This window comes from Aspergillus multicolor (assembly GCF_047715735.1).
Source record: "Aspergillus multicolor strain CBS 133.54 unplaced genomic scaffold BDW74scaffold_39, whole genome shotgun sequence".
Lineage (NCBI taxonomy): Eukaryota > Fungi > Ascomycota > Eurotiomycetes > Eurotiales > Aspergillaceae > Aspergillus > Aspergillus multicolor.
The window spans coordinates 27,733-55,723 of NW_027395990.1; the positions used below are offsets into that span (position 1 = coordinate 27,733).

Below are 27,991 nucleotides of genomic sequence, written 5' to 3' on the forward strand. Positions count from 1 at the left end.
CATCAACTCCGGCCATAAGTCGTCATGACTCGAGAGTGAGAACGAGGAATCCCTGCAAAGAAACGAAGGACACAGCAAAAATACAAACGCCCGTCATGCAGTCGTCAATCCTTATAAATCGTTACATGATGATGCAGTTACAGCGGCCTGTCTATAAGCAGTCACAGTCAAGTCAAAGCGAATCAAGGGCTAAGAGCGCCACAAAGATCATCGGGGTTGTCCAGGCCGAAACCAACCATGTCGACAGAGTGTAGCGAGCCGGGCCCACCACGGCCAAGGGAGATATCGGACGATGCATAGTCATGCTTCAGCCGCTCGTGAGGTCCAAAGAACGGTCGATTCTCTTCGTTGGGCGTATTTCCATCACCGGCGGCCCAAGGGCCATGTTGCCAGAACCGGGTATTGGCTTGTTGGTCACCGAATAAATCGTGGTGGTCATGATGAGCCTCGGTTCCGTGGTGGGTAAAGTCATTCGGTGAGTGGAATCGAAGCTGCGACCGGCTGAAATTGGAGCACGGCGAGTCCGGCCGCAACGCAAAGTCAAGGCTCGACAAAGGCATGTCTTCAACGGTTGTAATGTCGATGGTTGGGTTCTCAGTCCGTTGGGCTAACGCTGACGAGAGTCGGAAATTGGAGGAGGAACTTTGGCGGCTATGAGGGGCTGACCGCTCTATGGCTCTTTGGACGAAACTGCCACATGTCTTAAGAATCTTTTCCTGGTTCTCAGGAGAAAGACTGGCAAAGTAATCGTTCGCTAGCGAAGGCTTAGGGAGTTCCGGCTCGTGGCGGGTGAGACCGAACGTTGTACGGGAGTACTCGGTGAACCCCGATGGCATATCGTATGGAGATTGATAGACAGCGGGAGCCTGCTCACGTTGTAGCTCGAGATATGCGTACTTTCGAGGTACTTTTGGCGTGGCCCCATTGACCTTGTTTGCCGCCTCTTGTTTCACAGCTTCCGATTCTTTCTTCTGAAGCACATCTAACCGGTCGCGGTGGCTGATGAGCGAGAATCGCAGCATCTGCAATAACCGGGTGACTTCCTCGGAGCGTGTATTCAAGGGCTGCATTGGCAAAAGGGTTCCGTCGGGCGCACGAGGCTGGACACGCTGTTGAGCCATGGCAAGCTCCAATTTTTCGAGGCCATTGGACGGCGGCACAGAGCCCATAGGCCCCAGAAGAGTCTCTACGACCAATTCCGGGGCGACGATGGTGTACCCAGCAAAGACGTTGGCATGGTCGGTAATCTGGGCCAGGCGACGACGAGCGATGAGCTCACGGACATTGGCGAAATTATTGGCGGGGAGGTGGCTGTTAGCGGTCGGGAGAGAGCCGTTCGTGTTCTGCTGCTGCTGCTGATGACTGTGTTGCTGCTGGGATTGGAGGTGAGCTTTGGTGAGTTGCGGATACGGGGCATGGCGGGCAGATTGATTCGGTAGAGAGCGATAGGCTGACGGCATCGCAGAAGCAGCAACAGCAGCAGAAGTCGGAGCGGCGGGGGAAGAGCGAGGAGGAGCAGCAAAAGGTGGGCGCGGCGGCGGCAGCAAAGGGCGGGAGGCAGCAGCAGCAGCAGCGACAGCGGAGGCGGTGGTGGTTGCGGCGGCAGAAGAAAGGAGGTGAGGAGGGGCAGTCAAAACATAGGAAGGCAGACGGTGGTGGGGGTAGGAGGGGAGTCGGGCCATCACGGCGCCAAGGGACTTGACGCTGTCTAGGAAATTCGACCGCGGGTTGTGGATGGGCACGCTAGGGCTGTGTGTATATTGAGCCCTACACTCGGTCGATGACTGGCCCAAATAATACCAGATCTGTTCCATCTTGTCCAGGTTGACCTGCACCACTGGTGGGGCTGCAGGACGGCTAGTGCTGTCCACCGTCTCAAACTCGGCCCACTGATACGGAGATCGCCCGTCGCCAAACGGATTTCCTGCCACCGGCAGCGCAGAGTTCAACTCCCTCCGAGTTTCGGGCTTCCGAGCGAGATGCGCGGGAAGTGGCTTGACGCCAACCGCCAGAGGAGCAAAGTTGCTCCTCCGTACGACCAGCATCCAGCGATATGGTAACTCGATTACGTCCCTGAACGATGCAGCAGTCAGCTTTCATATTTCCGGAAGAGGGAAAAGGCAAACAGGTCACCCCACTATAGATCGGACATCATCGGAGGAAGGGCGGGGGAGTTGATGACTTACCCTCGTGGGAGCACCTTGACCTGCAAAGTGCGTTCCGCAGGCCGGTTCCCAAGGACGACCGCTCCAGTAATCTCCTTGTCGGCCTGGAACTGCAACAAGTCGCCGACAGCAAGTCGCCGTGCCGTTTCCATCAACTTCCGATCATTATCGGGGAACTCGCTGGTGGTCATCCACGTCGGTTTCTTCTGTCGGTGGTATTTGCACTTCAGATCAACGCTGGGAATGGAGTACTGGTTTCCATCGTCGGCAACAACAGTGACCGAGCCCTCTTCCACCTGTACGCCGGCTAGGAGGGCGCAGGTGGCGTGATAAGACCGCGTGCACTTGCCAAAATTGCATTGAAAGCAAGCCCCACGCACCTCGCGGCAGAAAAGGCACTTAAGCCCCATCCGCGCCTTCGGAATCTTGTCGATATCGCAAACAACCTCTTTGCCAGATTCATCGCGCAAAATGCTGGTTTCTTCGGTGTAAAGAGCACACCTTCTATGAGCGTGAGACTTTCCATCTTCGGTCGGTAACAAGTCTTCATAGTCGAGATCGTTAGGGCACAAAAGACAAGGTAATCTCCGCTCGATATTCATATCCGCCCTGATGCGCTTGACCTTAGTCATTTCACCGTCATGCTTGCGCTTGCGGCCACGGTTGGACGTCTTCTCTGGCACACTACGCGGAGGGGTGAGGAGATCAGAAGCACCCTCGTAACCGCCTAGGTCACTGTCGTATTCGCCATAGTATTCGGGAGTTGATTCGCCGCGCAGTTTACGCTCAATGTCGTCCACGTCAATCCAGACACTGTCGGACTCGCAATTACATTTCTTGGCGACCCGACCATAATCCAGCCACTTTTCGGTTGCAAAGTTGACGGACTCGGCACAGTTGTACCCAAGGTTGTATCCGGAATGGTAACCGTAAGGGTATGTAATCACGAACTCGCCCTCATAATGCACCATTCTGTTTACAGTGATGCCGTACTGGGACTTGAGAAGACTGGGTGAGACGAGGTAAGTCTTGTGGCGGAGGAATTGGTCACAAGTCTTTGCATCACTAGGCCAAATGCCTGGGATGACTGTTAGAATTGCCGCCTGCGCTAATGGGGGTTTCTAGAACCAACTTACTCTTCATTGCCTGCTCGAAGCGTGGCGCGTCCTCTTGTGATATACTGTACCACTGCTTGGGAGCGCCAAAATGGATGTAGTTGATACTGTACAGATCCACATCCTCCAGGTGCCACGCGAATGTCGCCTTCCACATACCGAGATACAGATATGCGGTGTTGACACCAGGGACCTTTTGTCCGATGACATCCAGAAGATTCGGCAACTTGGCGACGTTCCATGTTGTCGTATTTTCATCAAAAAGGGAACCCGGCATATCTGCACCATACATGGGGTTATTGAACATAAGAGACTTCCAATAGGCGGTTTCGAGCTCTTCGCATCGGTCGTAGGTATAGTCCTCATTGTCATAGATGCGGTAATCGAAGTTTTTGTACGCCTCTTCATCGACGTGGTCGATGGTGTCACCCTTGTTTTGCTTTCTCCGCGCAGTGACCGACTTGGGCTGTCGTCCTCTCGGTTTCGGCAGGGACTCGCCATCGCTAAGTGCTTCTGATTTTGTCTCATCGGGGTTGGATTCCGGAGAAACCGGCGTTGGCGGTCCCTCTGGTTTGATCTTATCCAGACCCTCATCTGCGGCAGGCTCTTCTTTGATTCGAACAGGCTCCTCTTTCACTTTGGCCTGGTTCGATCGCTTGGGAGGACGTCCAGGCCCTCGCTTCGGCGTATCGGCCCGGGCTGTCTGAGTTTTGGGAGCCGGCGCTGCACGGGTAGCTCGCTCTAAATTTCTTCTCCTTTCTCCCCGGCGAGCTGGCGGCTGATGACTGCCATCTTCGCAGAGCGCTTTCCACTGAGGCAAGTTGTACGATCTCTGCTTTTCGATGTTGGCCTGGGTGTACGTTCCATGGGAGCCGTGGAACTCCTGCATGATTGGGTTCTTCACTCGGATCTTCTTGACTGCTTCGTCGAGGGATGGAAGGGCATCTCTCCTGAGGAGAGATATGCGTCAGCAATTTTCAGCAATTCAAAGCCCGGGTATTTTACCATTCTTTGGGCGGGATGACTTTGACAATTCCTGAGCGCATCCCATATTTATCAACCCGCTTGATGAAGGACTGAAAGTCGCGGAACTGGTCCATGGTCTGAGGCAAGCCTCGTCAGCCAACAATGGCCCATGTTATGCTCTCCGCGGCAAAGCGACTTACGGGCTTGAAAACGGGTATCTTGCCGCCTCCATAATAATGATCCGGCTCAATATCCTCTTCCTCTTCCTCCGGTATAGCTTCCGGGGCGTCAGTAGGCTTCGAATCGAGTTCGAGGTCGGAGAGTTCGGAGGGCGCGCCATCCAAGCCATCTTTCTTGCCGTTGACGCTGTGAGGGGGTGTTATGGAAGCCGCATCGGTCGTAGGCCCGCCTACGATCGGCTCAAAAAGAGAGCGATCGACCGTCGCAGCCATCGTCATGCAGGATGTCGGTATTGAAGTTGAAAGTCGTTCGGGAGGTAAAGCGGATGCCGTCGTCGATATATGCGACCGCTGATCGACGGCAGATATTCAATCCCAGCGGTCAGGGAAGTCGAGAATTAGGATGGCAGTCGTCGACTTGCCTTTTTGTTTCGTTCGCTCTCCGGGAGTTTGTAGGAGCAGTGTTTTTTATTGCCGGATTTCGTTGCGTTCGCTCGGAAAAGACGAGGCGGTCGTAGTCAGAGTAAGAACGGGGTGGTATGGATATTATGACGCTGAAGGATTCAAGCTCCCCTGAGGCAAACAATAGCTAGGAGTGGTAGGCCGTCGCTCATTGATGCAGGAAGGAGGTTGGAGAAAAGACGAAGCCGCAGCGGCAGGGCGGATACGAGATAAGGGACCGGGGGTCGAGCTAAGGCAGTTCAGTTGATTAGCGAGTACTGAAAGGCCTCGGTCTCGCCAGCATTAAACCGGACGTCAGCGCTTTCCGCTCAGTCCTGCGAATGCGGATTATGGCACGAGGGTTGCGGTGGTTGCGTCAGGAGAATGATATCGACGCTAGTTCGGCGATAGGTGCAGAGGACTGAGGCAGGATAGTCGTTGTTAGTGAAGGGAAGAAAGCAGGGGGACAGAATCACGTCCGAAGGTGAGAGATGTGGAACCGGCGTCTGGCCTGATTTGCGCGAGCGAGCGCTGGAACTGGCAAGAGTGGAATGATGGGCGCTGCATGCCTGGGCGCTAAGGCATCATGCTAGGCTTGGCTTGGTATAGTCATGACCGCTAGTGTATTCTTACGTACCTCACTGTAATACTGGCCGGTGTCGGTCAGATCAGCTTTAGATATGGAGAGAATGGTCAAAGTAAGAGTGGTTTCAATAGTAGATTCAGTAAGAGCCTCAGTCACACTCATAATTTCCAAACAACTCTGCAGCTAGAATATCGCTCAAAGCGCCTACGAAGAACAAAATCAATCTCACCTCATCCCCAGTCTAGTCACAGCCTCACATGACCCGTTTAGAATTACGCCATCACTCCCTGTTCTGCCGGGCGGTGTACAAACCGGACAGCGATCGTTCGAATACAGGCGGCCCCGGGACAGAGTGTCTCGCATGAGAAATGATACGATTGATTGATAAACTCCAACAAAAAAACAGCGCTAGACTAGGATCCCTCCTGTACCCAGTCCATAACTCATACGGTACAGATATTCATGGTATGATCTCATGGCCCGATCTCATTGGACCACCTAGTTCCCGGGCCGGCGGCAAAGCGCTTCTGGAAACAGCTAAAGAAAGCGTCTATCATGAGTAGTTGCTCGGGTAAAGGCATTTCCTTGACCTCCTACAATAATACTGCTTTGAGCTTCGGTGTCGCTGGACGGGGCACTGGGGCAGTGACGAGCTCTGACTCTGGCTTTGACTTCCAGCTGTCCCCAGCATTGCACCGCATATGCGCATCAGAAACCTGCTGCGCCGTTGGCCTATCAAACCATGTATTTTGTTTTCCAATTCCATGGGGGACTGGACTCTGGAGTAGACTACAGCTGTAAGTGTAGCGTGTGCGGTTGCAGCAGCGCTGCAGCACGGAGTTCGGACACACCAGGACTCGATCCTGCGGCGACGCCCCGTTTCCTCAATGGACCTTGTGCATGGCCATGCATGTCGGGTAGCTAGCTTGGTCTGCAGTAGGTTTGTTTCGGCGGTAGGGAAGGCCTGATGTGTCGCATTGAGCTAGTTTAGCTGCGGCAGAGGAAGTTCTAACTGACTGCTTCCCTGCGGATTCGGCGATTGGGTTCTTAGTCTCGTGCGTTTTATAGAGGTTCTAGAAGGAGTCCAAGAAATATGCAAGATTGATATTCGGCTAAATTCACAAGACATCGATATGGCTAAATCATAGTAATCCAAGGTATATACTATATGCAAAAAAATAGATATCCAACCATTTATCTAGGTATCAGTACTCGTTCAAGCGTAGCTTTTTGCCGACGAACCGTCGGCGAGGGATCTTGTCGGCGCCCCGCTCGCGATCAACGCTCATCCCCTTGAGGGCGTGAAGGAGCATCCCTGCGTCGAAGAAGCCGTAGCCGCCCATGCCATCGTCGTCCATCTCCCCGCTATCCGTCGTGGGCGTCTCGGTTCCGGCCCGCAGGTGGCCCGTGTCGGTGCGGACGATGCGACCCCGGCGTTGATCGCGCTGGACCCGCTCTGCGATCATCTCCATCTCGCGAGCACGGCTGGTGCGCGGGCTAGATGGCTTGTGGACGGTTGAGCGGAGCAACTTGCGGATCTCGAGGAGGTACGACTCGAGAGTTTGCATGAGACGTGCGGTCTGACGGTGCTTGGACGAAGCGCAGATCGAGATGGATTCATCCTTAATGATGTAGCCGATGCCGAAACCGTCTGCGGAGGTCGGGCCGAATCCGAAATGACGCAGGCAAGGGTTGCCGCAGTTGGATGAGGAAAGGATTGTGGTGTTGATCTTGTCCCAGCCGGGGTCGGCAAAGATGGCGGGTGTGGGAGGTAGGGTGCGCATGGCTCGGCCGTAGCTGCTAACGGACGACATACCGTCTACCTCAGAGAGGGAGATGGAAGCGGACCTTGGGGATCCTGCGATAGACTCGTTATCCAAGGGACTTGTGTAGCCGTTAGATGCTTCGTCGACACTGTTGTTCCGGGAGATGGGAGCTTCGTCAAAGGATCGCTGCCACAGGGTGTAAAGAGCGTAAAGGTGACGATCCTGTCCTTGTCCCTTGGAACATTCCTTGGTGATCGCGGTGTGCTTCTCTGTGGCCTTTCGTAGAGCGTTGACCTTGTCCTCGGCGGGGTTTTCAGCCCAGAATGTCTTCACAAAATCGAGCGCCTCGTTGGTGACGGATCGAATGGCTTCTGTTCGCCCGTGCAGGAAAGCCTTGGTCATTGCTGGCTCGTAGGTGTTCACCACCTGCCCGTAGAGCCCGTAGTAAGCCGCCTGGAACGCCATCTGGACGAAAGCGTCTGGGGAGAATCCCATCGAGGTGATGAAGTTCTTTCCGAATCCGGTGAAGTCGAGAACCTGAAACTCGTGCTGCTGGAGGAGATCTGCGAGGTGTGACTCAGCGAACCGAATGGCGATACTGAGCTCAGGGAGCATATCCCATTCTAATTTCCGGGGCGTCGGGCTGACATCGCCGAAGCTGCGAGGGTGACGCTTGGAAGGGTCAGGGCTGGTAGTAGCCCACAAGCTGGGGGCTTGACCATTAATAGTTCGTGCAAAACGAAGAATCGTGTCTGTGTAGACGTCACTGGCAAACCGGAGAACCGTATGTCCATCCACACCGGTGTGCTCGAAATTGATACCGGCACTGCCGTTTTTGCACACGATGATCTGGAGCTTGTCGTACCACCGGTTTGTGCAGGTACCGACTTGCACGCCCTTTTCCACGACGTTGGTACCACACAGCATGTTGGCGCAAAGTTCGGAAGTGCTATGGGGCTCGGTGTCGTCCAGGCAGAGAACGAACAGAGCAGTATCGACGATGTTCAGCCCCTCCGCGTTGATCGAGTGCTCGTCCTTGGTGAGGATATCCCTCAGTCCCGACCACACTTTGCGGTTTTCTGTGCTGAGAACTCCAAGGGCACCCTTTGCTGCCTCCTGGATCGGGGTCTGTTCCGCATCGGCGAGAATCACCTCGAGGTTCATTGCGATATCCCGTTCGGTCATGATCTGATCATGGTTCGCGTCAAGCACATCAAACCAGTAGAACTGGCCGCGGCACATAACAACAATGTGCTTCGCGTTGGGATCCTGACTGATAACGCATCCGTTGTCGGTAGGGACACGTGCAGTGCCAAACAGACGGGAGTATTGATACATGCATAGCGGCGTTCCCCGGACGGTATCTGGAGGCAATTCCTCACGTCTGACCGCGCGCACGAACGATAGGGCTGAGACAACCAGGGATGCCGCTCGAGTCAACTGATTGTTCCTCGCAGGGGTGGGATCGTCTTCTAGCAAGAAGAACGGATTGAGGTTGAGAACAACTGGGCTATCGTAGTTGAGATAAGAGTCGTACCCTAGAAGAGGTTGTTAGCTTTGACATCGTGGTGGGTTTCTGCTGTCGACATACAGAATTGCTCAATGTAACTAGTTTGCCCCGAGGCGTACTTCTGCAACTTCTCTTGAAGACCTGGGCCTTCTCCCTTGAGGAAGTCCCGTACGGCAGCTCTTGTTTCTTCTTGTTCCTTCGGTGTTTGTAATGGTGCTAGAGCATCAATGTATTTCTTGCATGTGCTCTCAAGATCTGGAATTGGTAACTTTGGCAGAGAGTCTTGTTGCGCAAATGTGATTCCACCCTTCTTGTTGGAAACCTGGTCCGTCAAGCCTCCATCCACAGATGTAGGCTTGATCTTGGGCTCGGGAGCCGGGTGTGAGCGGGGAGACTCCATGGTCATTCCCAGTGGCTTAGGTGCGGTGAAGTGACGGACTGCTGTCGACGAGTAAGTCATCGTGTCGGCTTGGGATATTAGAGTAGGTTGCGGATGAATCAAGCCTAGCGGCAGGCGAGGAAGGTGGGTATAAGAGGGAACGTAAAGCGCTTCGGTAGAAGTAGTGACAGTCTTGAAGGTAATAACAGGGCATGTACTTCAATAGCAATAACTCATGACCGTGTCAAATGACCGGGTATATATTGTGTTGGCCTCCGTAGTATCAGGGAGGTAAAGTGGAAGGTAGAGAGGAGATGTCTGTGCTAAGAGGAATATACCAGGGGGAAGAGGTCTGTTTATCAAGGATCTGGAGTGAAGATATAGGTGCCATGACATGGGTCCGCATTCTGGGGAGGCAAGGCCGGGGGAGAGTGGGGATGGCTTCGGAACAACGGGCGAGATAGCGCCTTGGACGGAGGAAGGGACGCTTACCAGAGACAACTGATAGGAACAGCACCTAGTGACAACCGAGATCCTGCAGCGGCGGTGGATCGTATACGTTGGCGCAAGCAGCCGGGGTTCTGTCGGGGGAACGGATGCAGCGCCCAGCGAGCTATATACTGCAGGGAAAGCCGAGTGCCAAGCGAGCCAGGTGCGTTCGGAGTTTGCTCGGTCTGGGGTAGATGCAGAGAGATCCAATTTCCAAGGTAAGGCTTTGAGGCGATCAAAAGATCGAATGCAGGTTGAAGCTTCTGTTTGTCTTGATACGAAGTTGACAGGAAGATGGTTCAGCGGTGGTGGTGGTGGTGGTGGTGGCAATATGTCACGCGGAGTCTGGGGGGTTCTATCATGCGCGGAGAAAGGCCGCTAAAGGCTTGTTTTCCTGCACTTTGTGATACGGTGTTGCTGATAAGGATATCAGGATGTCAGTAAGGCAGACAACGCCTGATCAGCACAGTTGGCGGCACCTGAGGGCTAGCTCTTAAGTTTATCGGCTCCCGAGGCTTCACTTCTAGTTTGAGTCAACGATGTCGCTCATTCAATGGCATACCCACAGTGATGTGCCACATGCAGGATCTTCGTACCACCTTGGACCACGGACGCCTGATAGAATGAAGCTTGTCTCGGGCGAAGGGAGCCTCGAGGCAATCTGGAATTCTCTTGGATGCGGGCAGATCATTTAGGATCACGTGCACTGTGGGGAGTGGAGATGACATCACATGCGTTCGCCGTTTGCAGGACCTTCCAGGGCTCGTCGAGACCTTACTTGGGCCAAGGGCAACTCTTACTTTACGGCCTCGACAAACACATATCTACTACCTGGTACAAAAATTGGTCGTTCGAACGTTCATCATGTCTTTTGGTTAAAAACACGCTATCCAGGGCGCCATGCACACAAAAGCAAGGGAAAAGCAGCAAACGTGCAGAAGACGAAATTGTTCGGATTCCTGTCAGATGACAAGCTCGAAGATGATAAAATATTCACAATAGAAGAGAATATAAACGGCGTGTGCCAGATCCCGCGAGCACGAGAGCGAGCACATCGCACAACAGCAATGTGGTTTCGAGCGAGAAGCCACAGCCACGAAGGAAGGAGACCTCAAAACGACTGTCCACAAGAGAATCTTTGAATTTCAGATCTTGTCATGTATCGAGTCAGTGCTCACGTCCGACAGGTATGTAACGAGCGCCAGCTATCGACGAAAATCAAGCCAGCTCAAATGCTACCAACTGACACCAGAACCAGGCGCCATCATGCCATGATCACTGTCGTGGAGCGAGTACTAGAGCTGCTTATGATGCAGACCACATGGCGTGGCCAAGAGGCTCCAGAACGTTGTCGGCGTATTCACCGTCGTAGTTTCCTAAGCAGTACATGTCAGATCAACCCAGAAGACAGGAGGAGCTCGGGATTGGGACTTACCAGCAGGGCTGTAGTTGCAGACAGTGAAGGGGACGGCCGTGGCGGAGTCGACATTGCCCAGGCTAGGACAGCTGACAGTAGCGCATCCCACTTCGGTGGTTCCCTTCCAGACGATCTGAGAGAAGTGGCCCCATTTCTCGAACAGGGTCATGTCAGGAGTGGCCTCGCCGTAGAGGTTCTCGTAGTAGCCCATTTCATCGTTGTACATCAGGTTGGAGATCATGACAGCAACCTCATCAGACGAGGTACCGTAACCGATGTTCTGACCGTAGCCACCACCGTTGATGCTCCTAAAGAGACGTTAGATAGGGTAAAACAGAAGGAAGTCATGGATATGCATACGTGTCGTGCTCGTAGACGCAGCGAGCGGCGAGAACCTGGGCACTCGCCTCAAGGGTGGAGGACCAGGCAACATCGGGGGAGGAGTGGTTGGCACGGTGAACGTTGTGGCTGTAGAGGACGTTAGACTGGTAGGAGTTGGCAGCAGTCTGAGTGGAAGACGCGGTGGCGGTAGACTCGACGGCAGTCTCAGTGGTAGTGGGAGCCTGGGTGGTGGACCAAGCGGAGGACCAGGAGGTGGACCAGCTCGTGGCTTCAGGCTGCTCGGCAACCACGGTGCTGGTAGACTCGACGGTGCTGGTCGAGGTCGATGTCGTGGTCTCAACAGGCACCTTCTCAACAGCAGCTTGGGTCTCAACGGCGGCTGCAGGAGCGGTATCCTGGACCTTGACCTGGGTCTCAGGAGCAGCAGAGGAAGTGGCAGCAGGGACTGAGGTCGAAGACGAGGTAGCAGCGGCCTCAACGGTAGTTGTGGACTCGACGGTTGTAGTAGCCGGCACGGTGACGGTCTCGGTGACGGTGATGATAGTCCAGTCGGTCACGGTGGTAGTGGTCCATTCGGTCACGTAGGCGGGCTCAACCTCGGCCATAACACCAAGAGCGCACAGGGCAGCGCCCAGGATCATGGAGTACTTCATGACGAGCGGTTGTTGTTTGCACTTGCGGAGTTTTTACACGTTGTTGATAGGCTTGAACAGGTCAACTGTCTGGTCGATCGAAGACTTCTCCAGGAAGCAACTCGAGCGACTAACTTGATTGATGATGGCTGAACAGCGACCTTGAGAATTCACCCAGACGAAATTGGATGAATCAGGTGTAACGACGTCGTTTGGAAGTGCAGATCAACTGCAGATGGTGGTTTGGTGATGCAGGGGGGTACGAAATCCAGCCGTGTGTTGATTTGTGGTAAAGGAATGACAGCCTCGCGAGCACTTTTTAAGGAGTGGAAAAAGTGCACCGAGACGGAGAGAGAGAGACGCGAGAGCGAAGCTTGGGATAGGAGAGGAGGAGAGCGAGAGAGGGCAAGAGGGCGAGAAGGAAGGAAGGAAGAAGAGGTTAAGAAGGCGTGAAGCTTGGGAAAGGAGATGGCGAGACGGCGGGCAGTGGGGCGGTTGAGATCTAGCTGGGGATAATCAAACGCAAATTAATCCATCTTCAAGGACTTTAATGACGGGAGGCCGAGACAAATCTTATACTCTGTCAAACACGAGACAAGACGAGACGAGTCAAGGCTTTTTGAAGCAGGCCCGAGGGAACTACTTTGTTTTTTTGATCTCCTTACAATTCTTTTTTACCTGCGGAAGCCACGAGAGACAGACCCATGGAATGCATGCTCCTCCTTTTTACTGAGCGATTTTAACATGGGATGGATGCCGAAGATCCTCTCGCCCAAGCATTCCTGGAGTCTGGAAAACAATGTCCCAGCCTAGGTCAGCCATCGCCCACCATGGACTGGACCCAATTGTAACAGCGCTTACGGAGGCCGAATTACTGGAGGAGAAAGGCGTCCAGATCTCGCGGCATTGTCAGATATAAAACGGCCGTGACCGAGATGCAGGTACGCCTCGTGTTTCAGGAACAGCCGTCGGCGCCAATCACCGCCCCGCGGCTCACAATGGCGTTGCTTTTTGCTGGGGAGCTGCCCGCGGTTCTGCGTGAATACATTGTCTGCTTTTCTTTCTTTTCCTTACCCTTTTATTCTCCGAGGCGTTATTTCTTTACTTAGAATAAAACAAAGCATGCTCGCGAGTCAAAACTCAAGAGGAAAGTGCTTACAGAGTCCACTTGCCAGTCAGGCAGTCCCACTGGTAATTTCAGGGGAGACCATGATTAACCGCCAAAACTTGGCTCTCGGCAGCCGCTTCAGTGTTTCAAGTGCCCACTGCTGCGCCCACTCATTGGATATCCCACTGGCTCCATCTCGTCCCTTCAGGGGCGAAGTCGCTATCACCCATGGCTCTCTCCGCCGGCGCCTACGCAACGCCTGGCTCCGGAACCGTCCATGATCGTCGAGTCTGGACGCTTTCTTTTATCCTCATTTCCTGCCCGGGATCTCTGGCCCGACAGCCAGTGACATCCTTGGCAATCGCTGCTATCCTCGTCCGTCCGTTAACTGTCACAGCTCAGATTGTCTCACTCTCGCTTATCTACATCGCATCTGATCTCATCGTCGATCTCACAATAAGACACTTTGTTTCATCAGGCTCTTGAAGCTTGATTAATCAACTATCACAGGCAACATCCGTGATGGACCCCGTCTCGTCCGAGGCGCCAGACTAGAGTCTGGATTCATGGCCGGGCAGAAAAGGGCCACGGTCAGCATTAATCCGCCCCTCATCTCCGGCAACTCGGATAGAAGTTAGAACTGGACTCTCAGTCGACTTAGTTGTCTCCAATTACTGCTGGAGCCTGGAGACAACTCATTTCAAACTTTTCATGAGCCCCAGCCAGAGGTCTATCTAGACCGCATATTCTGGAGCCTGGAACTGCTGGAGCTGGACAGTCCTAGCCTTCGTGGGACTATGTTGGACTCAGAGACTTTACTCCTTAGATACATCCACGTATCCATCTCCCCATCTGTTCTGACTTGTCACAGCGAAGGGTCGGAACAATAATCTCCGGAGACACGAAGCCGCAATCTCGAGCAAATGGCGGCGCTGCACGTGTGGATTAATTTCCGTATGCCTGAGCGGCTGGTATATGCTCTTGTGCAGTATACGGAGGACCCGTACTACTACCCAGATACCTACGCGGGGAGACTTGCTCATCTTGCCGTCATGAACCTAATTGCCAAATGACCATCTGGTCATCCACATAGACGAAATCATAGCCTAGCAGACGCGCCTTGCCTCCCAGCAGAAACTCTCCATTACTAGTGACAGTCCGAGCATTGTCCGAACCATATCAGATTGACGTGGATATGACATTCCCCCATGGATATAGATGCAAACCATGGACAGAGCTCCAAACAAACAGCCCTATCTACCATACTCACGACCGAACCTACCCGTTCGAGGAAACGGTAAAGCATCTCGTTCTTTGGAAGCTGACTCGGAACTCTGGAAGTCATCGCGTGCTTTGGACTCTGATGGGCAGCGGATCAACAAGCCGACTGTTATTCGTGGGTTCAGAGAAGAAATGCTTTGCGCTGTCTACCGTGCACGAGACCGAATATCATTTCCAGCCTTCGGTCGAGAAATGCCAGAGCTTCCCTTCGGACCGTTCTAAGTATCGCGACGGTGCTCTCTTAGTCACAGTCGGTGGATGAACAAGGTGCTCTTCCGATCTTGATGGTCCAGACCGAGTATCATCTCCATCAAGAGAACGCCAGAGCATCGGTTCGGACCATTCTTAGAGATCATTCGCATGCTCTTAGTCATGTTGCATGGATAAACAGACAGAGACTGTTCTTCGTGGATTCGAAAGAAAAGCTCTTCGCGTTCTTCTACCGTGGGCGATGATGCTCTGGTATCCGGTACCTGGTACTTGGTCCATCAGGTACCCAGCCCTTCTACCAAGGCACAAACAACGCCTCTATTGCCACTCGATAATCAACACAAACAAACTCATACTCCCATCGGCAATTGATGGCAATGAGGGCCCGATGACCCCGAGCTAGGTCCAATCCAGGTTGATCGCATCTGATATGCTCGGTAGGCAGGGCTTTGAAACTCGATGCAGACCTCATTGATGGCCATGGCAGTTGATCTGGTGTTGGCTTATCATCCTACGGTTACCCTCTCGTCCGAGTCCCGAATCCTCAACGTCACCTTGACGATCTACCTGGAGTTTGTCTACAGAGTTCGTTGAGGACCGCACAAGTGGAGTGTCAACTTCGCCTTTGCCGGCTGTCCCGAATACTGTCCATCAATTTCTATCCATGCTGCTGCGAACGGCCCTCCTTTCCTTCTTCTCTATCTCTACCGGCTTGTTCACCCACCGGTTGGAGTCTTGAGCTTTCAGAGAAACGTGGACTCCATCCAAGCATTGCCATGAATACTCAACGCTATCGGCAGTGCTCAGCAACTCAAAAGCATATTCGCTTGACTCTTTCCCCAACCCAGTGGCGAGGTACACCATCCTCAAGTAGAAGGACTACTACATGTATCCTTCCCACCTTGCCACCCCTTCACAACCCCAATACACAGTAGGCCACAAACAAGAAAGGCAACGCCCATTCTCGCGCGCCCAAACGCAAATGCAACCTCTAAGCCAGCTATATAAGCAACGAGTACACCGTGTAGATCCTGCCCAAACACCTCCCGTAATTCCGTCGCTCCCGTCGCAATCACAGCCGAAGGATCAACATCCGGCGCTGTCAGTGGCAGCATGTATAAAAGGTGATTTACAAATGCCGCCTGCGCAGCAGACATCATGAATGCACCGCCGATTGTTTGGAGGCCTGTGTTAGAACAATCAGCACGTGGGGTTTGGGTGGTATTTGGGCGGGCTGCATACACATAAGAATCGCCGTCGCAGCCGCCATATCCTGTACACTCGAGTTCCCCTGTGCCATAATCATGGGCACCTGGACACCAAGTCCATTACCCACACCGGCAAGGATCTGATACCCGATCCATTTCCCTGATTTGGTGTCAAGATCAAACGTGTAGATCAAGCCGCCGCCGATCGTAGCAACCGCAGCAGCAATGGTCAGGATCAACGCCGGGTATACGGACTTCGGACCCGAGCGCTGAAATAGCTGTTCCACTGGGCACGGTGAAGAGCGACACGGCAATGATGAATGGGAGATTGCGGACGCCGGATTCGATGGGTGACACTCCCATGATGCTTTGGAAGTCGATGGGCGTGTAGTAGATGATAACGATGTAGGAGCCGAAGAAGAACCCGATTGTTGAGGGGAGGATATGTCGCCTTAACAGTCGAGGCGGAACCATAGCTGCTTCGCTTTGGTACATTTCCCACCTGCGAGTGCGGCGAGAATAAGCACGAATCCGACTAGGAGTCCGATCACGACGGAGCTGTTCCAGGGGTGTGTTTGGCCTCCATACTGCAGGGCGAGGATGAAGCATGTTACGCAGGCCATTAGGATAAATGCACCGGGGAGGTCCATGCGGCGCACCTTGGTGAGAAGAGTAGTGTTGCTACTTGGTGACTTTGAGGCGGACAGGGTCTGGAAGAAGAGGATTATGAAGAGCGCTGAAACGCCGCCCACTGGAAGGTTGATGTAGAAGCACCAGCGCCATGTTACTTGGTCTGTGAAGACGCCGCCGAGGAGGGCCCCAACGACCGATACGATTCCTATAGCTTGTTTAGTCGAGGCGTTGAAGAAGGGTTACAACCATGTACCATATGAGAACCCAATCAGCCCCGTAAATATGGCCCTCTTCTTCGGCGGAGCGCAGAACGCAGCCAGCGTGAAAGAGCCTGTATTGACACCGGCAGCTCTCAGACCTGCCACTGCACGGCCGACAATCAGAGCTACCGACGAAGGGGCAACGGCGCAGACTAGGCTTCCTATCTCAAAGAAAAAGATGGCCGCTAGGAAGACTGTTTTGAGAGGAAAGAAGGAATACGCTTTGCCCCCTGCAATTCGTGAGCATTTGACGAGCGTATGAGCTCTTCGTAAGGGATGTATGCATACAAGCTGCTTGGAAGCTTGCAGTCACCAGGAAGGAGGCAGAGCCGTACCAAGCCACATTGTCGAGACTATGGAACTCAGCAGTGATGTATGGGATAGCCGTAGCGATGATGGTCTTTGTCTCAGTCAGTAGGTATCGTTAGGCATAAGGGATTTGCCTGCACTCACAAAGTCCAAAGAGGTAAGGAAAATGGCTAGAACTAGGGCGACCACAATGAGGATCAGTCGGACCCCAGTGGGTTACTCGCCCTCATCGCTCGCGATCTCATTTGGCTGTATTGATGCTTGGAGGGAATCATCCGACTCCTTTGACGCTGCCAAGGTTGTTTCCAGAGTTATTGTTCAAAGGTGTTTCTGGCACTTGAAAACAAGCTCCGTTATTCAGAACATCCATATCTTTTTTTGTATCGCGTGTCGGCAGCAACAATGTTGTGCCTGAGGCACGGCGTTAGGACATAAGGAAAGCCCCATCTCAGGTGCTTGCTTAAATCCGCAATTGACAAGTTGCTAAACTCACAATCACCGAGCAAGCACTCCTGGAATACGCCTGTAGTGGGGTATAGTAGGTAGGGTTGGGGCAAGGATGGGGTAGAGATGGGGTAGCCGCATATGCAGCCGGTGGAGTATATAGAGGAAAAAGGCTTCAAAGCAAGGGACTAACCCCACCAATGCAAGAGGAAATAGCATGCCACTACCGCGGACTTCAGGGAAATAGAAGGCAGTCTTGAATACTCGGGCTTTTGCAGGGTTTGCAAAACTGTATGGAGCGGCGGAGCATTTGGTTTCTGGACGGAAAACTCTAGAGCATTGCCCATGTTATCAGCAAGCAAATAGGAGTCACTCGCGGTATACTCCTTTCACGATATTATTAAACCTTGCCCTTTATATTCATAAACTGTCAGCATAGCATTTAAGCGCATGCGCCATTAGCCCATGTAACTCCGTAGCATTGCAATCCTCATATATCAAAGCCCAGGCTTGGACAGCTTGTGCATGGTATGGTTTCTGCATGCAAGTTTGATCGAGGTCAACTTCCGTAAGGGTCTTGCACACCGTATTCTCGAGGGAGCGTTCTTCAGGCGAGCGGTCCACATCAGGGATGTCGGACAGGTTACGCAACCAGTGGCTGGGGAAGATACCTTTATAAATGAACAGTCAATTAACTCAATCGGGAGGACAGAGCGAGTCAGGACGTACAACACTCCAAGGAATACAGGTTAAAGAACAACTTTTGGTGCCAGCCAGATATCCTTCCCTAGAGCGCCATTCCCAGCTTAATCGGGATGCAAAGCCCATCGACAGCGCGTTTAGCAGCCTGGAAGCACGTTCTAGTTCGTTCAATACGGGTCTCGATTCTTCCAATGGCAGACATAATCTTGTCGACGTTGCGTGTTGCCACGGCAAATCGAAAGGTGCTGAAGTCTCCACACAACCGCACATATGTCTGACGATACAATGATATGGAGTTGAGAACAATAGCTGCCTGGGGTTTTCTGGTGGAAACGGACGAGTAGTCAGGGTTGCGGTCTGATATTACTCGCCACCTGTCAAGGGTTGTTTCAATTGTCTGCAGAATGGTTGGTGTGACATTCACGTTTGCCAGCCAGAAGTTATCCTGGTACAGATTTCCAAGTTTTTGAGCTAGGGCATGGAGAACCAGGTAACCGCCAAAGACGCTGAGCTCGATGAGTGATATAGTAGGATGAAGCGACAAGAGGTAGGAAAGTGTGTCCAGAAAGCGTAGAGCCGTCTTGATGACAGTGTTCTTCTGGTCAAACCATGCACTTGGTGTTGTGCTTAGCCATTTCGCCTCGTCGCACGGCAGGAGAATATCATTGAGATCCAGGTTCAAGAGGATATCAGGTGTTTGAAAGCTGACGCTCAACGTGTTCAGATAGACCAAGATGGCGCACGTTGTTCTCCGGTGGCATCAGCATATATTCAGCATATCTGATAAAATGATTGGCATGCCGCACAATCGTTTCGTATTCAATCCAAACCAGCCACTCTCCCAACACATCGCCTCCCATTGGAGTTGGTGGACGCGGTATAATTCTATACCGAATTCCCTACGACAACGTCAAAAGAGTGAGGCCATGGCCATGAGAAAGTCCCGATAGTCAACCCTCTGCTAGAAGGGAAGCCATAGACGAAGCGTCTTGAAACTTCTTGAAATCGACGCTTTTACTCCCATGTGCGATGGTGAATAGAAGTGACTGGAGAACCCATATCGGCTCTTGGGTAATTGCTAATGGACTTGATCTCAGCTTGTCTAGATCAGCGAACGCGGCGATCTTATGATGCAGAATGGTTGTCATACATAGTCAATTTGTGAATATTTGGCTGCATAATGGAGGGCCTCGGCAGTATGTGTATCATCGTAAAAGCTAGCACCGATGGCCGCCATGAAGAGAAGAAGACAGTGATGCTGTGACTCTGCTTTCCAAGTAGCCATATGGATACACGGCATGATGATAAGGAAGCATTCTGCGAAGGCACTCAGTAGTCTTTCTAATGTGAAGCAGGTCGGGAACTGAAATTCCAGCGGCTTTCCAGTCCATTGCAGTAAGCACTTTGCAGTAATAAATATGTTGCGAGGATCCAGTACCAGGGCTTACACTCGGTCAACCTCTGCAGCCATTTGGCTCCGTTTCTGCTCCGACAGCGCACACGAGCCCTTCCAATAGGGCTCTTCTGTATATCCACCTGCCAGACTAGGGTCGGCTAGGCCCTCGAATGGTGGAAAAGATTGGTCTGGCCCCCAAGTAAAGAAAGATATCGGCTCATCGGTCAGATGGCTGAAAATATCGTTCTCAGAGGGCTCTAGGAACTCAAGCTGGAGCGGAGGACCATTTTCTATGGCGGTACTCTCTATGCCTAGACCAAGAATCCGGCTGGGGTCGCCGGGGGTCACACTGGCTGGAGACTGGGTTTGCTCGTCCGGTGGTTGCTGAGCTTGACCGTGACAGCGGTCGTAATGTTTCCGAACCACATCAGCTCGTGTAAAAGCTGCATCGTAGGCAGTACATTGAAAAGGCCTCTCATTGCGATCTAGCGACCTTTAGTCCTGATGAAGAGATAAAGGTGGGAGACGTACGTGCGCGCTCGTGTCGGGTGAGATGCTCAGTCCGGAAGAATGATCGATCGCAGTAGGAACATTTCTTGATGCGGCGTTGCGGTCCAGGCATTGTCACCTGTTCTATGATAAATGCTATATGAGGTTCAGGTGACGATAGAGGTGGAGAGGCCCCTTGAATAATGGGAGTTCCGGCTGTCTCTTCAGGTAGTTGTTTAGTCGTTCCCGAGCAAATGATCTAGTCTGACAGCGAATATGGTCTCTCCCTGTCATAGTAGTCACGCGTATGATAGCACCCTTGCAGATATGCTATCAAAACAGGTGGGGACACTAATAGCTGAAGACAGGGGTGTTCAGCTCTTCTTCGGCGCCTAGTTACGCAGTATGGTCAGTCTACGGAGTAGTTCTAAAACTTCTCAGTCTCGTCTTATCTAATCTAGAGGTATCTAAAGGGTGTTAGGTGTTCATACTTACTCTGAACTAGTTGATCCACCTGTTGCAAGATGATTTTGTGACGACAAATATATAATCTGTCTATCTTGTCCTTTGAGCACTGGGTCACGGCTGAGGCATGAACAGGAAAGGATTCAATAAATAAACACATAGGTATGAAGCCACTACTGGAACGGATTTAGGTGCTATCAACATTTCACATCAGTTTTATCGATGCTTGCCTAAAATAAAATCTATTTCCATTATGCGCTCGGGCATCACAGATCGACGGTCCGACAGCGGCCTTCCTCACAAACAAGCAAATAATTCTTATCTCCAGCCTTGAGGTCCTTGAATAACGGGTTCCGCCTCCGTAGCCAAAACGAGTCCTCCCCACTGGATTCCCCAAGAGGCGAATGACTGACCGTCACTAAAGCCGCAACAGTGTTTGAGGATGACGACAGCGTTAGACCGGCCTCGGCACGAATCTTCTTAACCAGGACGTCCCGTGCCGGCGCTGACAATTGTACTTCAGTCGAAGAGCTTGAGCCTGTCGTAGACGCTGTAGCGAGTACGCCTGTTACGCTTCGCGTCCCCGTTTGCAGTCCCACGATTGCGTCTAAGAGGCCGACGAAGAGGAAGGGATGCTGGAGGATTTCCACCGCGAAGGACTGGCAGGTTTGGCGAGCGAGAACACGGTAGCTTTCCTCTTCAAGAAGAGTGGAAAGACGCACAAGGTTTCGTGCTATAACACCGTTGACCGATGGTACGGCCGACTCGGTACCGGTCTTCAACCGGAGCAGAGTAGCTGGATTTCCTGGAACTGTTGTTGATGGCGTGGTGTAATAGCCTGCAGGTGTCGACCCTACATATGCAAGGAAGTTGTCATTCAGGTAGCCTGTCCAAGAGACAGTCAGTGAGCCGAAAACTCGCATTTGGGTTAGCGGGGTAGAATACGTTGTAGCTGTTCCGCGAACTGCAAGTAGCTCTCGTCAAAAGTCGCCTCATACATGTCCAGCAGACCGCTACTCAGGAAAGCATAGTCTTCGGCGAATCCTAAAGTCGTTCCCTTGCTACCGTCACGATAGATCCTCCAGAGCTTACCAGTCTCCTTCTCATATAGAGTCTCTCTGATGAAGTTGATGGCCTTGGCTGCAGCCCCCCGACATTGGGCTGACTTTGAGCTATCAATATCCTCAAACAGCACACTGCACTTGGCCAGAGCACCGATTGCCAATCCGTTCCACGCTACGATTATTTTGTCGTCGAGATCAGGCCTCACACGATTCTTATCCCTATATTCGCGCAACCTTTGCCTGCCCGACTTGATGATTCGGACCACTTCCTCCTCACCTAGACCAAAATCCTTGGCTAGCTTGCTTGGGGTAACCTTGATTGAGAGGACATTTTGGTCCATAAACTCGTCATGTGGATCGTTTTCTGGTGCGATGTTCCCATCGGGAAGCACACCCCAGTGGCGAGCGCAAACTCCAGCATCTCGTGGTCCCAAGACCTGTGTCAGCTCCTTGAGAGTCCAGACGTAAAAAGCACCCTCCCGCTTCTCTGTGTCATTGGGAGTCGGTAGACTGTCTGCATCCTCGGACGAATGGAAAGCGCCGGTCATTGAATGAATTGGCTCAGATGTGAGATATGTGATCAAATCGTACACCGCACCAAGAAGCTCGGGGTCGTGGGTTATTTTGAACGCGTCAGCATAGACATCCAGGAGCTGGGCCTGATCATATAACATCTTCTCAAAGTGGGGAAGTCCCCAGTCGGCCGTCACACTATAACGCGCAAATCCATGACCGATATGGTCCCGGATACCTCCGCGAGCCATACTGACAAGTGTATTAACCGCCATAGCCGTAGCGTTTTCACATTCTTCTTGCCCAACGATATCAGTCACCGCGCTGGGGTAGATGCCTAGGCGGAGCAGGAAACTCAGATTGGCTGGCGTGGGGAACTTCGGCGCTCTTGAGAATCCTCCATTGTTCACATCGTATCGAGACGCAAAATGCTGGTATGCTTCCTCTAGAAGCTCGACATCCAGATCTTCATCGGTCTGATCACCCTGGTATGTGTGGGTGCCTTCTTCAGCAAATTCCCTCAGTTGCTTCGTAATCTCTTTTGCGCTGTCAAGGCATCGTTGTCGCTGAGTTTGCCAAACATCACGCAGCTTTTCCAATATCTCGATAAAGCTAACAGTGTCAGGGCCATGCAACGATGCCGTATTTGGGCCAGGCCAGTACGTGCCGCCAAACACGGGCTCAAGGTCGGGTGTCAGGAAAACATTCAACGGCCAGCCTCCAGAGCCTGTGGTTGCTTGCACATAGTTCATGTATATGTCATCAACATCAGGCCGCTCTTCTCGGTCAACCTTGATTGGAATGAAGGATTCATTGAGAATCGATGCCACCTCTGGCGACATGAACGACTCTTTCTCCATAACATGGCACCCTAAGAGATATCAACAGCTGTCTCACCTAGTGTTAGTAGTAGTTGGAGTACTGTGGACGTACAGTGACAGGCTGAGTAGCCAATGCTCAGGAAGATTAACCGGTTGTGTTGACGAGCGAAATCCATGCTTTCGGCATCCCATAGCTGCCAGGCCACAGGGTTATGCCTGTGTGCTCTCACCTAGAAACCATGGTCAGACCGAGACTGATAGAGTTATCTGCGGAAGGACATGATGTTGAGAGCACTTACATACGGGGATTTACTGGCTTCCAACCGGTTCACAAGCATGGGCCCCGCCCCGGTAGCAGTATCATGACTTTGGTTGCGTTGAGCCTGCATGCTGAATAGTCTTTTACTCCGTTGAACTCCAAGCTTGCATCCAAGTGCAAGCCGACAAGACCACGGAGGAGGGGCTGACAGACAGAGAAGTCGTCTGCCCGCACTAATGTTCAGGTCCCAAGAGAACGGCACGCGGGGAAGCCGATAGGGACGAGCCGGCAACAAATAGGAACTAGTCGGGATCGTGATGTAAAAATAGCCCCTCAAGCAGTACTCGGGGATTATGCGAGATACAAGCGGCGATAGAGGCTCAAAGAGCTAGAGTGTCCTTGAGTGGCTTGAAACGCTCGCGTTGGCTCAGGCTCGCTCGGGAAGATCGCCCGCCGCAATGGAATCTTTACGTCATCATTGCGGGCGGGTCACGTGGGATATCTACAAACTGTGGGGTGGCCCTGCCTTGCTGTACGTCTACAGCTAGTCTTTTAGTGCTTCTTGATTGCGCCCTTTTTCCTAATCTTCTTCCAGTAGCTCTGCTAGCTCGCGCTCCTCTTCCTCTGTGAGCATATATTCTGGGTTGGCCGACTGTTCATCAGTTGGAGGTTTTGTTGCCTCAGCTACTGCATTCCGCAGATCATCAGGCTTGAGGGACCACTGTCGGACGGTAGCATCGATGCTAACGCTGACCAATGTCGTCCCCAGCAGGACTAAGCCTGTTACTTCTTCGAAGTGGCCGCTAAGTGTGTGGTAAAGCTGTCCAGTCTATGTTATGGCATCAGCCATGGCAGATGAACGAAGAAGAAACAGAGAACGCACCGATCGATTCCATACGCGGATCTCTTCATCTCGACACGCCGTGATAACCCACCCTCCTCGCTCATCGACTACTACGTCCTTGACATAGTCAGGGTGATGGAGTGAGAGGTTTTCCTTCCACCCGTCCTCTCTAACGAGACATTTCGTCGTTTTATCCGCCGAAGCTGTCCAAAGATCACCATCTTGATCGAAATAGAGCTTGTAGACATTAGTCTCATGCGCCAAAAGAGCTTCCGTGCCAGTCAAGTCCTGACTGCCTTTGGACAAATCAAATTGGCGGATTTCCCTGTCACTGCCTGCGCTGAAAAGGATTTGGTCGGCGGAATCATCATCCAACGTAAGCGGGTCGATTAATAGGTCCTGTATTCCTTTCGCGTGACCCTTGAGTGTGTGTAGCCGTTGTCCGCTCACGATATCGAATACGAGTATTTGCGCATCGGCGCCGCCCGAAACAAGGAGATCCTGGCCCTTGATCCTTGTAGTAACGAGCGCTCTCACAAAATCATTGTGTCCTTCGTACTGTAGTTTTCGTTGCGTTGAAGTTACATCCCAGCTCCAGACGGTTTTATCCCAGCACCCCGCAAACAGAATCTTGCCGTTCGGACTAAAACAAAGGCTCGTGACAGGGGCAGTTGGTCCTTTGAAGATAGATACGGTTTCTTCAGTCTATGTACCGGAACTGAATTAGCATCGTACTTTGGTCAACATCCGGACAAGAGGTACGTACTGCGAGGACTATCTTTCTGACCGTTCCGCCGCTCTGAGCAACATAGACAGCGCCAAGGTCGAAAGGATCTGGTTGAACAGCGAGGATTTTGCTTTGCAATCGGATGGGAGAGCCATTTGTGTTGCTTGACTTGGCGTCTTTTCGTTTCTGTTCGTCGAGAGCGTTGCTAAACCGGTCAGTGCTGAGAAGATGCGGGGAGAGAACCGGGGGGCGCACGTAGTTTGGAAGAAGTCGTCTCGATGGGAAGAAACAGCCATGACTGATATAAATGCTTGAACAGAATCAATTAAGATGAGATTTATCACGAGAAAGACGTGAACCCAAAAAATAATGCAAACACTGAGAATGCCTTGAAAGGTTCACAATCTGGATGGCATTCTGAACTGCTCAGAGAGCTCGTGTGGGCCACCGTAGAGGAGCCCTTTTCCCACCACAAACTCTGCTTCCAGCTTCTTCCTCTCTCTTCGACCTCTTCCGTCTCTTAGTCCCCTTCCCTTCCCCATCCTACGTTCCTCTGCCTATATTGTTCCCCTCACTCCACACTCACCCCCTCCACCTCCCGTATTCCTCGCGCGTCAATCGCGCAAACCTCCACGTCAAAATGGATATGAACCATTTAATAGGGTCAGTGGCCTGAGCTATGGTATGTGCGGCTAGGCTCGAGTTAACACCTGGCAGTCAACGGTTCAACCTGATCTCCAAGAGCGATATTCGGTATGCACCTCATCCTATCTCCTTCGGTCCTCCTTTATGGCTTTATATTCTCGAGTGTTTGTTGTCTAACCTATTCAAGCTATGTCGGCACGTTACATGAGATCAACCCCGAGGCTTCCACGATCGCCCTGCAGAATGTTGTGTCATTTGGAACCGAAGGCCGGCGAGGCAATCCTGCCGAAGAACTCCCACCATCCAACAGCGTCTACGAATACATTGTCTTCCGAGGAAGTGACGTAAAGGACATCAGCATGGCCGAGGATACCAAGGAGAACGCTCAGCCTTCGCCTCCTCAGATGCCTGATGATCCAGCCATCCTAGGGGTGAGTCAAAGTTCGAAACATTGCACTTAATACTCCTTCGATCAACGTATGGTCATATGATGAAATATTTCGGATGTAAACTTCACAGACCTGTTCTGAGAGCGCAAAACCATGTGGATATTTCCGTTGCCTTCCTTCTGATTTAGATCATACGTTCTCGGCATATTGCCTTTGTTCGTTCATACCAAGCGGAGAGACCGTTTACTGACTTGCCTGATAGAGCGCGCCTCGCCCCGGTCCCGGCCCTAGCTCCGGTCCAGGACCTCAGGGTCTCCCTTCCCAGTCACAGCAACCTCCGCAGCAGCCGCTCCAACAACCACCTCAGGGTCCTCGACCTCCACCTCCGGGCTACCCCCAACAGCCTCAATTTCCCCAAGGCTATTACAACCCGTACGGTCCACGATACCCCCCCTTCCCACCTGGCCCCGGATATCCCGCTATGCCATATGGGGCGCCTCCAGGCTGGTATCCTCCCCCCGGTCAAGGCTTCCCCCCCGGACCAGGGCAGTTCCCCCCTCAAGTGCCAATCGGACCTCCTGGTCAGCACCACACGCCGCCTTCTCAGCGCGCCGCTCCCACTGCGCCCAAAACAACCTCCGAGCTTCCCGTTGGTGACCGCCCTTTGAGTAGACCAGCTGTGCAGGAAACTGGCCCTGCCCCTGCTGCGCCGGCAGACGGCGCACCCACCCCGCCCGTTGAATCCAAACCGTCTGTTGCAGAAGCTGTCAAGGCGACGACTGCTGCCCCAGCTGAGAGAATCCCGCCAACAGGGCCCAGGAGTGGACGCGCACCGCCAGTCATTCCTATCACCCCAGCCAAGCCCGGTGCCCCTGCGGCTGCCCAGGCTCCTATGGCTTCTGCCACTGCTAACAATGTCACACAAAACACCGCCCAAGCCGCGATCTCGGAGGCAACACGCGCGGCGACCGCTGCTGTCGCGGCTGCTATGGCCAAGCTCCCTCAGCCCAACGGTCAGAAGAAGCCTCAGCACGGTGATGATTCAGTGGAGGGTCTTACACGACAGATGGGCGAGATGAAACCTTACGACGGCAACCGTGCGCCTCGTAGTGGTCAGCATTCCCGTGGTCGTGGCGGCCACCGAGGCCAATTCCAAGCGCAGGCAAACAAGAAGGTTGAGGTACCTCAAACAGACTATGACTTTGAGACTGCGAACGCCAAATTTAACAAGCAGGATCTGGTGAAGGAGGCTATTGCATCTGGCTCTCCTCTCGAAGAGGTTGAATCCCCTGCGCAAATCGATACCGCTGTCGAGGCCCCTTCGACCACGCAGGGTGCCAACGTCTACAACAGGACGACGTCGTTCTTCGACAACATCTCCAGCGAGGCCCGCGACCGAGAGGAAGGCTCCAATGTCCGAGCCGGTGGCCGGGAATGGCGTGGCGAAGAGGAGAAGCGAAACATCGAGACGTTCGGCCAGGGTAGTGTTGACGGGTACCGCAGCAGCTACCGGGGCCGTGGCAGAGGTCGGGGCTATGGTCGAGGCCGAGGTAGTTACGGCCGTGGTTACGGGTCCCGCGGCCGCGGAAACCGCAACATGTCCCAGTCGACCGGTGTCCCCACGGCAAACTAATCGCTCGCTTTTTGTTATACCGTTAGCTTGGAAACTGTTTGATGGCGTATTTAGCGGTGGACATGATCTTTTTATCTACGATCTTCTCTCTTTCCGACTCGGAAGTGACGAATACCTTCCTAGAGTCTACGTTTCCTGATATTTACGGCGTCGGGTGGTGCATTCCTCAAGGAGCTCGGGCTGGCCTGAATACACGCTTGTCCAGACTCGCAGACTTGGCATGGGCTCGCATGAGTTTACAATGAGTGGCTTGATCAGCTATGCGTTGCTGGCTGGCTTTGGTTTCGCATGGTGTCCTTACACGGCGTTTGTCTTCATTGCATGGATTAGGGGTCGTGGGCCCCCTTTGCATTACTCAGACGCTCGGATAATGGCTGCCAGTCCTTTCTTTGTTGTTTCGCACGGCTGGTCTAGCAGCGACGGTGCTCTTGTATCATACACACATACATAGCGGGCGAAGACAGCCCCCGAGAAAAAAAATGCATAAAACGGGGCGACCAATGGTCGTTCTCTACAACTTTGCAATGCGTTCTCCGTACCAGCTCACTTAACCAGGCTTCTCTGCAATTCTGATTACGCACCTTGCATAGGTAGGCTGACAAAA

At 52.8% G+C, this 27,991-nt stretch overlaps 8 protein-coding genes across 8 annotated transcripts; 2 read left to right on the plus strand and 6 right to left on the minus strand.

The window, feature by feature from the left end:
* Positions 1-92: 92 nt before the first annotated feature.
* Positions 93-4,294, minus strand: BDW74DRAFT_96018 (putative jumonji family transcription factor). The gene is made up of 3 exons (XM_073734166.1): positions 3,302-4,294; positions 2,187-3,243; positions 93-2,073 (listed from the first exon to the last, which is right to left on the minus strand). Exons 1-3 carry the CDS (start codon positions 4,167-4,169, stop codon positions 183-185), a joined length of 3,816 nt encoding a protein of 1,271 aa, XP_073579008.1. The 5' UTR covers positions 4,170-4,294; the 3' UTR covers positions 93-182.
* A 2,246-nt stretch (positions 4,295-6,540) lies between these two features.
* BDW74DRAFT_162024 (choline/carnitine O-acyltransferase) lies at positions 6,541-9,922 on the minus strand. Its single transcript, XM_073725877.1, has 2 exons — positions 8,810-9,922; positions 6,541-8,756 (listed from the first exon to the last, which is right to left on the minus strand). Exons 1-2 carry the CDS (start codon positions 9,186-9,188, stop codon positions 6,658-6,660), a joined length of 2,478 nt encoding a protein of 825 aa, XP_073579009.1. The 5' UTR covers positions 9,189-9,922; the 3' UTR covers positions 6,541-6,657.
* Positions 9,923-10,733: 811 nt separating this feature from the next.
* BDW74DRAFT_96045 (CAP domain-containing protein) lies at positions 10,734-12,122 on the minus strand. Its single transcript, XM_073734167.1, has 3 exons — positions 11,374-12,122; positions 11,032-11,321; positions 10,734-10,972 (listed from the first exon to the last, which is right to left on the minus strand). The coding sequence occupies exons 1-3, from the start codon at positions 12,006-12,008 to the stop codon at positions 10,902-10,904; spliced, it is 996 nt and encodes a 331-aa protein (XP_073579010.1). The 5' UTR covers positions 12,009-12,122; the 3' UTR covers positions 10,734-10,901.
* Positions 12,123-14,881: 2,759 nt separating this feature from the next.
* Positions 14,882-17,787, minus strand: BDW74DRAFT_170875 (MDR family MFS transporter; the record flags this gene model as incomplete). Its single annotated transcript, XM_073727227.1, has 9 exons — positions 14,882-14,902; positions 15,531-15,772; positions 15,829-16,048; positions 16,089-16,296; positions 16,383-16,632; positions 16,681-16,917; positions 16,976-17,087; positions 17,141-17,172; positions 17,634-17,787. The coding sequence occupies 9 exons, from the start codon at positions 17,785-17,787 to the stop codon at positions 14,882-14,884; spliced, it is 1,476 nt and encodes a 491-aa protein (XP_073579011.1).
* A 2,971-nt stretch (positions 17,788-20,758) lies between these two features.
* On the minus strand, positions 20,759-23,279 carry BDW74DRAFT_182837 (thioredoxin domain-containing protein; the record flags this gene model as incomplete). The annotated part of the gene is made up of 4 exons (XM_073730362.1): positions 20,759-21,378; positions 21,438-22,940; positions 23,003-23,120; positions 23,190-23,279. The coding sequence occupies 4 exons, from the start codon at positions 23,277-23,279 to the stop codon at positions 20,759-20,761; spliced, it is 2,331 nt and encodes a 776-aa protein (XP_073579012.1).
* Positions 23,280-23,504: 225 nt separating this feature from the next.
* On the minus strand, positions 23,505-25,084 carry BDW74DRAFT_96099 (WD40 repeat domain-containing protein). The gene is made up of 4 exons (XM_073734170.1): positions 24,976-25,084; positions 24,760-24,925; positions 24,033-24,698; positions 23,505-23,978 (listed from the first exon to the last, which is right to left on the minus strand). Exons 1-4 carry the CDS (start codon positions 25,014-25,016, stop codon positions 23,730-23,732), a joined length of 1,122 nt encoding a protein of 373 aa, XP_073579013.1. The 5' UTR covers positions 25,017-25,084; the 3' UTR covers positions 23,505-23,729.
* A 153-nt stretch (positions 25,085-25,237) lies between these two features.
* Positions 25,238-27,939, plus strand: BDW74DRAFT_162033 (putative G2/M phase checkpoint control protein Sum2). Its single transcript, XM_073725878.1, has 4 exons — positions 25,238-25,383; positions 25,438-25,473; positions 25,553-25,796; positions 26,017-27,939. The coding sequence occupies exons 1-4, from the start codon at positions 25,361-25,363 to the stop codon at positions 27,385-27,387; spliced, it is 1,674 nt and encodes a 557-aa protein (XP_073579014.1). The 5' UTR covers positions 25,238-25,360; the 3' UTR covers positions 27,388-27,939.
* BDW74DRAFT_96105 (uncharacterized protein) lies at positions 27,498-27,939 on the plus strand. Its single transcript, XM_073734171.1, has one exon. The coding sequence runs from the start codon at positions 27,608-27,610 to the stop codon at positions 27,836-27,838; it is 231 nt and encodes a 76-aa protein (XP_073579015.1). The 5' UTR covers positions 27,498-27,607; the 3' UTR covers positions 27,839-27,939.
* Positions 27,940-27,991: the final 52 nt, after the last annotated feature.